We start from the raw sequence: 13315 nt of genomic DNA on the forward strand, positions 1-13315 counted from the left end.
AATCTGTTGGATTTCTGACATAATTAAGACACAAATATTAAGTTCAAATTGAGTCATCATTCATAAAACTTGGTGAGTTATTAATCTGGATTAAATTTGTAGAATCCAGTCATAAAAAAATATACATACATACTACATTTTAGGAAGTTTCTTTCCTGTGAATATTTAATAACCACAAAGTTTTATATTCAAACAAAACTTTAAAATTTGTAATAACTATTTGCAGTTTTAATTAATTGATTTTTAATGGACATTGGAGAATGTCTTTGTCCTATAAAAAGGACCTTAGAAAATAAAAACGTTTTAGTTAAAATAATTCTTTACTACGCCAAAGTTCAATTTCTCAAATTAAATGATTCGAATTGAAGATGAAGAATTTGAAGAAGTTCTCAGTTATTCTTTACTACGAAATGATCTACAAACTTTGCATCGTGTCGGCAAACCAGATGCCAACAAAATGTCGACTTTAAATGATGCTGCACGAAGAAGAGAACAGAAACGCTCAGAAAGAGCCAAACTTAAATCGGCCAATGGTGACCATGTTGAGATACATGACCAAGTGAGTATGGAAAAAAAAGTAAAAAAAATACGTCCTTACTAAATAAAGATAAATTCAAAGTTTTATAGAGATCATAAGTTGTTGCTGACTCTATTTCGAGTACTAGCCGTTATGCCAGTCCTCAGATCAGAACCAGGAAGGATATCATTTTCATGGAGGTCTGGTGCCACAATGTATGCCATATTTTTTTGGTGTCTTATGACCTTGTTAGTTTTGTTTATTGGTCGAGAACGAGTTCAAATTTTGATTACAACGAAAGATTTCGATGAATATATCTACGCTATATTATTTGTTATCTATTTAATTCCACATTTTTGGATTCCATTTGTTGGCTGGGGTGTTGCTTCACAAGTTGCCAAATACAAGACATCATGGGGAACCTTTCAGGTAATTAATAAATTAACCAGTACCTATTCCAACCAACGAACAACTTTGCTTCTGTAAAGATTTTCAAGTGCTTCTTTAGCTTCTTTAAAGTTTAATAGAAACAAAATTATTATTATTTGGGTACTTTAATGAAAATTTTTATTTTACAGCTTCGTTTTTACAAAATCACTGGAACTTCATTACAGTTTCCAAATTTAAAAATTACAATCTATATCATATGTGTTGGATGTTTGTTGTGTGCAATGATGTTCTTGTGGTTGTTGAGTATATTTTTGGATGGTAACACAGAACTCTTCAACTTTTTCAAAGAATTTGAAATGATGTTTTGTCTTTAAACAGGATATCCCCTTTGGCATACATTGGCCTATTATCACATTATTATTATGCTTAACATGAATTGTGCTTTGTGGTATATTAATTCGAGAGCTATTAAGACGGCTTCACATGCCCTAGCGAAGTGCTTCAAAGAAGTAAGTAGTGGATGGGTATTTTACCGAAAATTAAAGAAACGTCACTAGGGCGTATACGTACTTTTTTATCAAATTATCTTTTTTTTTAATAAGTTTGATGTTTTATTTTATAAATTCGTTTGCATAATATTTAAATAACCGCAGGACGTCACGAGGGAATGCCATGCTTCAATTATATCTCAATATCGTTTTCTCTGGTTGAATCTGAGTGAACTTCTACAATCATTGGGAAATGCTTATGCGAGGACTTATTCTACTTATTGCATTTTCTTGTAAGATTTTCTTATATTTAAACTAAAACTTTATTAGATTTATGTATATTTCTAGATTTGTTAATATCGCCATAGCAGTGTATGCTGCTTTTGCAGAGATTATTGATAAACCTAATATCTTGAGCATTTCGTACAAAGAAATGGGTTTTATTGTTGATGCTGTTTATTGTTCAGCTCTACTTTTTATTTTCTGCGATTGCTCACACAATGCCACTCTGGTTGTGTCTAAAGGTGTTCAAGAAACTTTGCTATCAGTCGATTTGAGAAATGTCGATGCCCAAGCCCAAAAGGAAATTGATTTATTTATAATTGCCATTGAAATGAATCCGGCTATTGTGAGTTTGAAAGGTTATGTCAACGTTAACAGGGAATTATTGACATCGGTATGTTTTTTTTTTACTATTAATTGAGAATTTTAAACACAATTTTTTGTTTCTTTTTTCAGTCGATTTCAACTATAACCATCTATCTTCTTGTGTTAATTCAATTTCGATTTACATTGGATCGAGGTGGAGAAGAAAATTACTAAGATATTTTATTTATATTTATTTTTTCCTTAAAGGATGGTTAATGTTTTTGTAAACATTAACTCACGCACATAACAGTACATAGTTAGTAAATATAAGCAACACTTTAAGAAGAAATTTTTGCAGTCAAGTTTTATTCTTCTTTTGAAGGACTTCGGATTTTTTTTTAAATAATGTATCAAATAACTGAAAATGAGTTCAATGAAGCAATGAATTTTTGTATGATAAATTCTGATATGAAACAAATAATTCAATCTTCAAAACAAGAGACATTTGATAAAGTTTTATCGCCGGAGATGCTCCGGCAAAAGCGAGAAAAAGTTATACGGGATGAATTGAAATCTAGAGATGGCGAAACTGGTGAAATTCATGATCAGGTGAATTTGGTAGTATTTTTTGTTGTTGTTTTTTTTTTTTAACAAAAGTTGAAGAAAATTCTAAACGATGAAGCGATGAGAACTGGCTGGGTACAAAGGGCCATATAAGGATAAAAACGGATTTTCATATAAAAAAGATAATTAAGTGGTTTTGCTCAAAAGCTAAATGAACTAACAAGCTCTATTATTAATAAGGGTGCTCTCATTAAAATTTTTACTTCTTAAGATAAATGTTAAAAAAAGGAAATATAAAAATCTGTGAGTCTTCTTTTTGTGGATAGGCTGTTAATTGGTGTTTGTTATTATGTTATTTCATTGTATTGAAATATTGAGGAGTGAAACAAATGCAATATTTTGATCAAAGCAAATTATTCAGAAATCGCACAGCACTGTGACAAAAGTCAAACTAGGTTTGTATGAAATTTTATTTTTGAAGGGTCATTTTTTAAGGTCATCTTTTACGGAATAATTTTTAAACCAAACTTTATGAAATTATTGTAAAAAATTATAAAGCTGCATCAAAAATTTTGGTGTACTTTGAGAAAAAAAAAATAAAGCTGAAAAACAAAAATACTACACTACAAAAAAAAACTCATAACTTCAAACATTGAAAATATAAAAACATTTTATATAGGGAAATTTTGAATTTCACCTTTTTAAATAACCATTCTGCGAACACAATCAATAAACGTTTTAAGAATATATAATTTAAAAAAATAGATAAGTAAACAAAAATTAGAGAATTCCGTGATGAGGGCTAAAAATGTGCCTTCATCACGCCTAATCCAATATCCAATAATATCATTGGATTTATTTTTCCGTAATGACCGCAAAAAATCGAAAAAAATCTAATAGTAAGTATAAGGGTGGGTCAAAAAAATGGAAATTCGTTTTTTTGATTTTGTACTTAGAAAACTCGATTGCTAGACACCTCTAGAATATACTCACCAAATTTTCCACTAGAATATACTCCGCTTTGCAATTTTCCATTTTTACACTAATCTTCTATTAAAAAAAAATTATTTTTTTATGTATCGACTTTTTTTACATATTCTTGTAGGAAATTGAACGTTCTACAAAAAAGGCCTTGTACACTTTTTTCGTTTATCTAATAGTTTAAAAGATATTTGCGTTCCAAAAACTAAGAAAATCTTTAAAAATTCGTTTTTTGTTCTTAATTTTGTAAAAAATTGAAAAGTTATAATAATCAAACGGGCAGGACATATTCTTGAAGGAAAAAGATTGCTTCTTATTAACTTTTTTTTTATTAATCTTACCATTTGAAAGATATTCGAGGTCAAAGTTAAAAAAAAAAAAATATAAAAACTTTTATTACTTTTCAAAATTTTCGAATTCACTGAAAAGTCATAATTATCAAGATATATTCTTGTAGGGCCTTAAATGTTCTACAAAAAAGTTCTTGGCATAAAATTGATTGCTTTAACCGTTTAGAAGATATTCGTATCCAAAACAATGCCCACTTATTTCAATAGTTTTTTTATGACCCGTATGCATTGCGATTTGGATACGAATATCTTCTAAACGGTAAAAGCAATCAATTTAAGGGGTAATAACACCTTGTAAACCACGAAATCGAGCGTCATTTTCATTATCGTATAAAACAAAGAAGAAACATTATTTTCTTTTGAAGTTTGTTTAAGTATATCAATAGGTAACAGAATATACTAATGTTAAATTTTTTAATGATGTGAAATTTTGTAAATGGCGGCGTAGTTCAGGATGATAGTAAAATCCCGTGCTCCCATCGGGCGACCAACTAACTCCTACAGTTCTCTAGTGAAGTACGTAGGATTTTTTTGAAATATTGATTTTTAAAGAAATGGCATTAATTTGAAAAAATTATTTCATTCCAAAAACAAAATTCGATGAAAAAAAGACCATAAAATCCTTAAATTTTAATATTTCAAAAAAATACGTACTTCACTAGAGAATAGTATTGTTAAGTTCCACACAAAATTTCAGCCTAATCGGTTAAAAACTGTAGGAGTTAGTTGGTCGCCCGATGGGAGCACAGGATTTTACTACCATTCTGAACTACGACGCCATTTAAAAAATTTCACATCTTTAAAAATTTTCACATTAGTCTATTCTGTTACCTATTGATATACTTAAACAAACTTAACAAACTTCAAAAGAAAATAATGTTTCTCCATTGTTTTATACACTGATGAAAATGACACTCGATTTCGTGCCTTACAAGGTGTTATTACCCCTTAATGCCGAGGAATTTTTTGTAGAACGTTTAAGTCCCTACAAGAATACATCTTGCTAATTTGAAAATAATGAATTTTCAGTGAATTGGAAAATTTTTAAAAGTAAAAAATGTTTTTCCATTTTTTTTTTTAACTTAGACCTCGAATATCTTTAGAATGGTTAGATTAATGAAAAAAAGTTATTTTGACCTTTTTTTCGGAGCAACCTATTTTCTACAAGAATATGTCTTGCGCGTTTGATTATTATAATTTTTCAATTTGTTACAAACTAAAGAACAAAAAACGAATTTTTAAAGATTTTCTCGATTTTTGGACCTCAAATATCTATTAAACGATTAGACAAACGAAAACAGTGTACAGGGCCATTTTGTAGAGGATTCAATTTCCTACAAGAATATGTAAAGAAATTTGCTTAAAAATTAAAAAAAGAAAAAATATTTTCGGCCAATGAAATCTACGCTGACCAAGCAAATCTTATTCGTCTTTAATGTTAACTTTTAATTTTTATTAAAAATTTTACTCGGCTTGATCAGCGCACCTTTGGAATTGGTGCCCAAATAGGGCCACAACCTTAAACAACTTTGCTTAAAATTAGGACTACCAGATTTAATGCTGGTTAATGTTCAATTTTTGACTTCAACATTAGTGAGTTCTTAATTTTTTCGACCGCTATTCATAATACATGTCTAAAATGGACCCAAAATCAGTACTCAAAGTTTAATAAGACGAAATATTATTCCTTAATTTTTAAGTTGATTTAATAAATGCTTATGAACCCCAAAACACTTAAAAATCCTCTTAAATTGGAGTTAGACGGATATCATGAAAAAAATTCAAAATTCATTTTTACTAACAACTATTTATTTAAACTTTCCAGTTTTATCGCGATCACCAGTTGCTATTAAAATTATTTTTATATCTCGGTGTTATGCCGATTGTTCGTTCTGGACCTGGCATTATATCATTCAAATGGAAATCACCACAAATGGCATACGCTTTGATTCTTTATTTCTTTACTACTTCTTTAGTTCTAGCAGTCGGCTACGAGAGGCTTCGTATTTTTCAAACAACCAAAATATTTGATGACTACATTTATGCAATTATTTTTATTATATTTTTGGTACCACATTTTTGGATACCATTTGTTGGCTGGGGAGTTGCCAACGAGGTTGCAACATACAAGACAATGTGGGCTCATTTTCAAGTAAGATTTTATCGAGTTGCTGGAGAATCCTTGATGTTTCCAAGACTTCGAATTATGATTATCATATTATTTGTCGGATGTGTTTCGTTGGCTGTGGTTATTTTATACAGTCTTAGCTGTCTGCTAGATGGTAAGTATGAGTTCGAATGGGAATAAAATGCAACTATTACCTTAAGTGTATTTGACTTAGGATTCTTACTTTGGCATACGATAGCATATTTCCATATCATTACCATGATCAATATGAACGCTGCTTTATTGTATATTAACGCAAGAGCAGTTAAGGAAGCTTCTCATAGCTTATCAGCATGTTTCAAAAAGGTTAATACTTTCTCCGGATTGTAAGGATTCAAAGAAAATACGGAAAAAAAATTAACATTTTATTTTTTAGGACACAACTTTTGATTGCAATCCCAAAGTTGTTTCAGAATATCGAGTTCTTTGGCTAAATTTAAGCGAAATTCTACAAGCTTTAGGTAATGCTTATGCCCGGACTTACACAACGTTTTGTCTTTTTCTGTAAGAATTTTAACTGTCTTTAATTTTATAAATGATTCTTATTTATTTCTTTATTAAATAGATCAATCAATATAACAATCGCAGCTTTTGGAGCTTTGTCAGAAATTTTCGATAGTGGATTTTCACCCAAAGTTGTTGGAATGTTGATACTGACAATTTATTGTACAACTTTGCTTTTTATAGTGTGTGATTGTGCTGAGGCTGCTACTAATGTTGTAGCTGAAGAAATTCAACACACTTTGCTAACATTGAATCTATCGAAAATCGAAATACAAACTCGCAGGGAAATTGATCATTTTATATCAGCAATTGAAATTAATCCACCTGTTATTTGTATGAAAGGTTTTGGTCAAATTAATAGACAACTTCTCACTTCGGTAAGAATGTTATGGAATATAAATTATAAGAACTTTGTCTATAAAATATTAATTTAGTTGTTTTCAAAAATTGCAGTTTATTTAATAGTGCTGGTGCAGTTTAAACTTTCTATTGTTGAACAAAATAAGTACATATCAAATGTATTGGCAAATCATACAAGCAACAGCAACAACAAGACTTAGATAATACCGAAATGTACATAACTCAGTGCAATTTTTAAGAGAGAACACATGCGTGCGCATATGTTTGAAGTCAATTGCTTAGAATTCATAGTTAAAATTTGTTTAATGAATTATTATTTAAAGAAAAATCGAACAAAAATTATTGAAATAAACCACTGTTGAAAAAAAAAATAAGATTTTTGTTTGTAATATCACGCATGGAAAGCCCAATAAATTTCTCACAGATATTAATTTCCGCTTGTGCAGATCCATGAAAAAAAAATGTTGCGCATACGCCCCAGTGAACCAGTTTCTATCGTAATTTTTACATTGTCTATTAACATAATGATGATGCACAGTGTGTTTTAGGTGAGAGAGCATGAATTTTATTGGAAAAATGTGTGATATAAGTTCCATGTTCACAATTATAAGAAAGTGACAAAAATAGTTTTGTACGGGGTTGGGGTCGAAATTCTGTATGTTGCAAAATTCTGTATTCAAAATACTGTATGCCAAAATACTGTACGTCAAAATTCTGTATGTGCAAAATGCTGTAGGAACAAAATTCTGAAAGTCAAAATTCTGAATAGCAAAATTCTGGTTGGTCAAAATACTGTATTTCAAAATTCTGTACATCAAAATTCTGTATTCAAAATACTGTATGCCAAAATACTGTACGTCAAAATTCTGTATGTGCAAAATGCTGTAGGAACAAAATTCTGAAAGTCAAAATTCTGAATAGCAAAATTCTGGTTGGTCAAAATACTGTATTTCAAAATTCTGTACATCAAAATTCTGTAGATAAAAATTTTGTAAAAATGCTGTAAAAAAATATCGTTTTGATAATGTAAAAAAGTGCGCGCGCACTCGTAACCCGAAAAAGGCGATTTTGGACTAATGATGCAATTATAATGTTGAAAAAAATCCGCATGTAAGAGAGAAGACCCTGTTTGTCTAACACCGATATTTTCAGAGCTTCGCTTAATCAAAACCAGATCATTTGTATTGATTCTCATACATTTCATACTTAGTTTTTTGCCTCTCCTCTTCTACTTTTCTGGATTACGAGGTATTAGAACTACAGCGACGATATATTATATTTTAAACGCAATTTTTGTGTAATTTCCATTGGCTGTTGTAGCCAATTTTGCTTAAGTACATTTGCCATTTTTTGGGAAAAATACAGATTGTTTTTCGCTGTTCTAAAGGGCCCAACCCATAGAATCCGTTGCGTCCGTTGCGTCGAAGTTTTTGACTGACAGCTCGATAAAATACACACGTTCTTATGGGAAGTCCGTCTCCGTCCGATCCGTCGCTTATGGGTCGCTTCCCATAAGAACGTGTGTATTTTATTTTAAAACTTCGACGCAACGGACGCAACGGATTCTATGGGTTGGGCCCTTAAAGAGAGGACCCCAGCTAACACAACAGTTTCTGTAAATTTAAATCTCGCTGGTAATAGCTTTTATAGAGCTTGCTTGTAAAACCAATTGCTTATAGAAGTTTGAATTTGTTTAAAAACTTCTAAAAAGTTGTTTAAATAATATTAAAAAAAACTTAACCGAAGAATACTTATTTTCGGATAAGCTTCGTTAAATGAACTTAAAGAAGTTAAGGGAAATTTGATATTCGAAAAGACTTGGTTAACAATCTTCTATAACAGCTGTATTGAGTTTTGCGGCAAGACTAAAAATTTATTTTCCAGGAATTTGGTTTATTTTATTATTGTCGTTTCTATAATTTCGATAAGACTTGTGTTAAAGAGCTATACAAGTAAGACATAGGTAGATGAAAATCCAAAATCGCATGTATCCCATTTTTTCCAATGTGTTGATGCACATTTTTTTAGAGCATATAACATTGAAGAAAGAGTTTGGAAAACTTATTTGTAGTGTTTAAATATCTTAAAAAATCAAGTTAAAATATCAGGTTTACCATAATAATAGAAGCTATGATAAGTTTTTGGTTTGGACTCACATAATCAAGGGGCACGGTAGTGCCCAGCCAAGTTCTCTAGCAACTTTGGCACTACACCCTTATTTACAGGAAACAACTCAGGCCATTTTCGACCCCCCTCTAACTTCCACACCAAAGATGCTAGAAATTTCAAACTCACAACATTTGTTGAGCTGGTCAAAACCAAACACTTCGCAAAATTTCAGCCTCCTACGATGAGTAGTTTATGAGATATAGGGCTTTAAAAATCGCAAAAACCGTAACTGACTCACTGATTCACTGACAGATCATCAAAATTATGTAGAACTTCCCGATATCGTAAAAACTTGAAATTGTACACGGTGATAGGACTTGTGGTGTATACAAAGGAAAAAATCGAAAACTTAAGATTTTCAATTCAGGGGGCGTGGTATCCGCCAATTTCTGCTGAATTTTCATAAAATATTATAGATCACTTCTGATTATCGTAGAACCTTGAAATTTGGTAGAATGGTAGAGCTGATAGTTTATACAAAGGAAAAAATTTAAAATTTGAGAATTTCAGCCAGGGGGCGTGGCAACCTCCCATTTCCGCTGAATTTTCATCAAATATTATAGAGCACTTCTGATTATCGTAGAATCTTTGACAATTTTAGACAAGGGTCGTGGTAACCGCCCATTTTCTCTGAGCAATACCTTGCAAAAAGTAGTGAAATCACAACAAAAACATTACTGTTAAAAAAAATAGCCAAGTTCTCCTATGTTGATGTTATGCTAGCACAAAAAGTACTGAAATGTAAAAGTGTACCAAGTTCTAAAGCTTGGCTTTAAATTTGTATACATAAAATGTTGATTGTTTACTTGGCAATTTTTCAAATAGCTTTAAAAATCGGTAATTTAAAGAAAAATTGTCAAGAGAACAATCAACATTTTATGTATACAAATTTAAAGCCAAGCTTTAGAACTTGGTACACTTTTACATTTCAGTACTTTTTGTGCTAGCATAACTTCAACATAGGAGAACTTGGCTATTTTTTTTAACAGTAATGTTTTTGTTGTGATTATACTATCGTCAATAGGTTGTATAATACAAAATCACCACAAAAGGCAACGATTCATTTGTCTAGTTATCTAGAAATAATTTTGTTTACTGAATGCTGCCATTCAAAAAGCACTCTCAGCTGGTTTGATTGTCATAAAAGCTTTTGAGCCAAAGAAAAAAAAAAGCCAAATATTTGTTATTCTCCAGGTGTCTTATCATAATATTAAATAGTATCTCGTTCATAAGAGATAATAACAAGTGTTTTTTTTTAATTTATATAATTGAGATTAGTTGTTTGACCTTGTTCTTTATAAAAGTAAACACAGATTCATTACATTGCAGTATTCACTAATAACAATGTCCTTCAAATTGTGTGCCAATCTTAACTTCCTCTTTGTGGAAGCTAATGCCAATATATTGGAAAGAATTGCAGCAGCAGGTAAAGCCGGTTTTCGTGGCATAGAAATCGGTTATCCGAGTGAGGATTTATTGGAAAAGGTTGTTCAATCCCAAAAAAATGCTAATGTAGAGGTGGCACTTTTAAATATCTCAACAAGTGAGTAGGGTTAGGGTGGTCAATAAAAACACAAAAACACTTTTAAGCTTAAACACGGTTGGTTGATTTTGTTTTTTTTTTTTTTTTGTCTAGATGGAGGTGATAAATACAGTGCCGGCCCGACAAGCATACCCGGCGGAGAGGAACAGTTTAAAACCAATCTAAGCGACTCTATCAATTTGGCTAAAAAACTGAAGTGTAAGAAGTAAGATTCAAAATAAATTAAAAATTTAACAGACACTCGGAAACTCTACACTTTCAAATTTCAGAATACATCTTATGGCTGGCAAGCAAACTGACAAACCAGTTGGAGAGCATTATCAAACTTATGTCAGTAATTTAAAAATTGCCGCTAAAATGCTCCAACAGGAAAATCTTGTGGGAGTCATTGAACCAATCAATAAATATGCAGTTCCAGGATACTTTTTGAATTCTTATGATACTGGTAAACTTTTTAAAATGTACTTATCTTTTTTTTATTGATTAATCATTTTATTTTTATTTAGCTATTAATGTGTTAAAAGAAGTTAACAGTCCACATATAAAACTTATGGTTGATGTCTATCATCTGCAACATATTTGTGGTAATGTTAGTAATACATTCAAAGAATTACAACCATTTATTGGACACATTCAAATTGCACAAGTACCACATCGTCATGAGCCAGATGTACCTGGCGAACTTGATTATGGTTTTGTATTTGATGTAATCAAGAACTCAGGTTATGAAGATTGGATTGGTTGTGAATATAAACCGAAGGGCAACACTGTCGATGGATTGGGATGGGTGTCCAAGTATGGATTAAAATTGTAAATGAAAATATTTTCACTTGTTTTTTATAATGTCAAATATGTAAATTCTTTTAACTGTAGATTTATTAAAATAATAAAAACACAAAAAATATCCCAACATTTTTAAGTTTTATTTTTTTATTATATTTTTGCAGTGTGAATTTTGGGTCACTTGGACGTATGTGGAACTTTTTTAACTGAAAAATGTAGCGGTTAATGCAAATTGAGTCATTTAACCTATGAACTGATCTTCGTTAAACTTTTAAAATGGTTTAACAATAAAATTCATCGTGCAAAGTCTTATGTATGGGATACATGGCCAGATTAAAACTTTGAAAAATAAGTAATTTTAGTAAAGCGTTACCTGCTTAAATCTATATTTGTACTAATTTTTAATATGCAGTCAAATTATAAATTAATTTGGTTTTAAATTTCTTAAAATTCAGGCATCACGCCTCAATGCTGCCCTAACCCTAAAAAAAATCTCAAAAACAAAAAAAAAAAAATTAATAAAAATGGTCAAAACACGCTACAGTAAACGTTGAGTTTTATATTTTATTTTACCTGTAACAGTTTAGAGTTTACCGAACTAAATTCGTTCGACACATTGTATTGTAGTAGTTTTTGCTTTTGGGTTAAATTTCCACTGTGACCAAAAGGTCAATAACACAGAACCTACAAAATTAAACTATTTTTTTGGTGCCGAGACTAAACTATACTTTCAGAACTGAACTAGAATCCGAAATCAGAAATATTGTACTAAGTACCGTTTTTGAAATATTACAGTTAAAAAAATTAAAAAATACGTTTTTCGACTACTTTTGAGGTTATGCTCTAAATTGCGGAAATTTTTTAAACAAACGGTTAACGTTTAACGGTTTCTATAAGATCTGTTTCTCTTTTTTCAGAAGAATCATTCTAAAAAATTAGAATTATTCAAAAAAATTGATTTTTTGGCTGATTAAGTAAAATGAAAACTTTCCAATTCTGCTAAAATTTCAAATTTATGGATCTCGGGGATACTTACCTCACTCAATTTTGATAAAAATAAAACTCCTTTTAACGTTAGACAGTATCTCGCAGTAAATCAGTGTATTCGCAATCCCTTGTTTTTGAATTAAAAATATGTACATAATATTTGTTTGCCCCGCAGATCAATGTAATATGTATATCAATACCATACTAACTTCTTCTTCTCCATTATCGACCTCAGTCATGATATCGAATGGGATCACATTTCTCGCACTTTACTGCTATGGATCCACATGTATGGACAAACCTAAATTATATGCTATGTATGTATGCATATTTGTATATGAACGAACATTTGTATCCTTTCCAGTACTGGCATTTCGATCGCTTCTGAAGCAGCAAAATTGTTTATTCTCTAACCACAAATAAAATGTTACCGCTTTGTATGATCTTCCTTGAAATATTTTGTTCTATATTATTATTTAAATCGATTTTCAACAAAAGAAAAAAAAATGTAATATACACAAAGAAATTTGTTTTCTAAAAGAGATTTTCACGAGATAAAAAAAAAGTAGTAGTAAGTAGGTAGGTAAATTACAACAAAAACAAAACAATAATAATACGCTTATTTATCACTTAAAGATTTTTTGTATTCTCACTACAATTGAACAAAATTTTGTTGTTTTTTATTTTTTATATTTTTTGTTTTTTAATAATAATAATATTTATAATTATGTATAATATGTATATGAATAAATCAATCTTACAAGAATGTTTCTTTCAAATAAAGAAAAACAAAATTATTTTTATATATATTTATAAAAAAAAAAAATATTTTAAACTTAAAAACAAATACAAATACATATTTAGAAAAAAGTTTTATTATTTATTTTTTTTTTTATATATTTTATTTTATATTTTTTTAATTTT

At 30.1% G+C, this 13315-nt stretch overlaps 3 protein-coding genes across 3 annotated transcripts; all 3 read left to right on the plus strand.

Moving 5' to 3' along the window:
- The first annotated feature begins 189 nt into the window (after positions 1–189).
- On the plus strand, positions 190–2308 carry LOC129914675 (gustatory and odorant receptor 22-like). Its single transcript, XM_055994009.1, has 7 exons — positions 190–559; positions 620–946; positions 1096–1225; positions 1286–1416; positions 1561–1688; positions 1744–2071; positions 2134–2308. Exons 1-7 carry the CDS (start codon positions 353–355, stop codon positions 2215–2217), a joined length of 1335 nt encoding a protein of 444 aa, XP_055849984.1. The 5' UTR covers positions 190–352; the 3' UTR covers positions 2218–2308.
- Positions 2309–5706: 3398 nt separating this feature from the next.
- Positions 5707–7011, plus strand: LOC129914923 (gustatory and odorant receptor 22-like). The gene is made up of 5 exons (XM_055994374.1): positions 5707–6160; positions 6221–6351; positions 6422–6549; positions 6611–6926; positions 7003–7011. Exons 1-5 carry the CDS (start codon positions 5755–5757, stop codon positions 7009–7011), a joined length of 990 nt encoding a protein of 329 aa, XP_055850349.1. The 5' UTR covers positions 5707–5754.
- A 3254-nt stretch (positions 7012–10265) lies between these two features.
- On the plus strand, positions 10266–11481 carry LOC129914401 (putative hydroxypyruvate isomerase). Its single transcript, XM_055993629.1, has 4 exons — positions 10266–10621; positions 10715–10826; positions 10891–11066; positions 11128–11481. The coding sequence occupies exons 1-4, from the start codon at positions 10423–10425 to the stop codon at positions 11433–11435; spliced, it is 795 nt and encodes a 264-aa protein (XP_055849604.1). The 5' UTR covers positions 10266–10422; the 3' UTR covers positions 11436–11481.
- Positions 11482–13315: the final 1834 nt, after the last annotated feature.

The sequence above is a fragment of the Episyrphus balteatus genome, chromosome 3 (assembly GCF_945859705.1).
Source record: "Episyrphus balteatus chromosome 3, idEpiBalt1.1, whole genome shotgun sequence".
Classification (NCBI taxonomy): domain Eukaryota; kingdom Metazoa; phylum Arthropoda; class Insecta; order Diptera; family Syrphidae; genus Episyrphus; species Episyrphus balteatus.

Bases quoted from the DNA above. Each gene is read 5' to 3' on its own strand.
- LOC129914923 (XM_055994374.1), top strand. From the start codon at position 5,755: ATGCCGATTGTTCGTTCTGGACCTGGCATTATATCATTCAAATGGAAA. The intron at 6,161-6,220 runs GTAAGTATGAGT...TATTTGACTTAG, and splicing joins TCTTAGCTGTCTGCTAGATG to GATTCTTACTTTGGCATACG. The intron at 6,550-6,610 runs GTAAGAATTTTA...TTTATTAAATAG, and splicing joins ACAACGTTTTGTCTTTTTCT to ATCAATCAATATAACAATCG.
- LOC129914401 (XM_055993629.1), top strand. From the start codon at position 10,423: ATGTCCTTCAAATTGTGTGCCAATCTTAACTTCCTCTTTGTGGAAGCT. The intron at 10,622-10,714 runs GTGAGTAGGGTT...TTTTTTGTCTAG, and splicing joins ACTTTTAAATATCTCAACAA to ATGGAGGTGATAAATACAGT. The intron at 10,827-10,890 runs GTAAGATTCAAA...TTCAAATTTCAG, and splicing joins AAAAAACTGAAGTGTAAGAA to AATACATCTTATGGCTGGCA.
- LOC129914675 (XM_055994009.1), top strand. From the start codon at position 353: ATGATTCGAATTGAAGATGAAGAATTTGAAGAAGTTCTCAGTTATTCT. The intron at 1,226-1,285 runs GTAACACAGAAC...GTCTTTAAACAG, and splicing joins GTTGAGTATATTTTTGGATG to GATATCCCCTTTGGCATACA. The intron at 1,689-1,743 runs GTAAGATTTTCT...GTATATTTCTAG, and splicing joins TCTACTTATTGCATTTTCTT to ATTTGTTAATATCGCCATAG.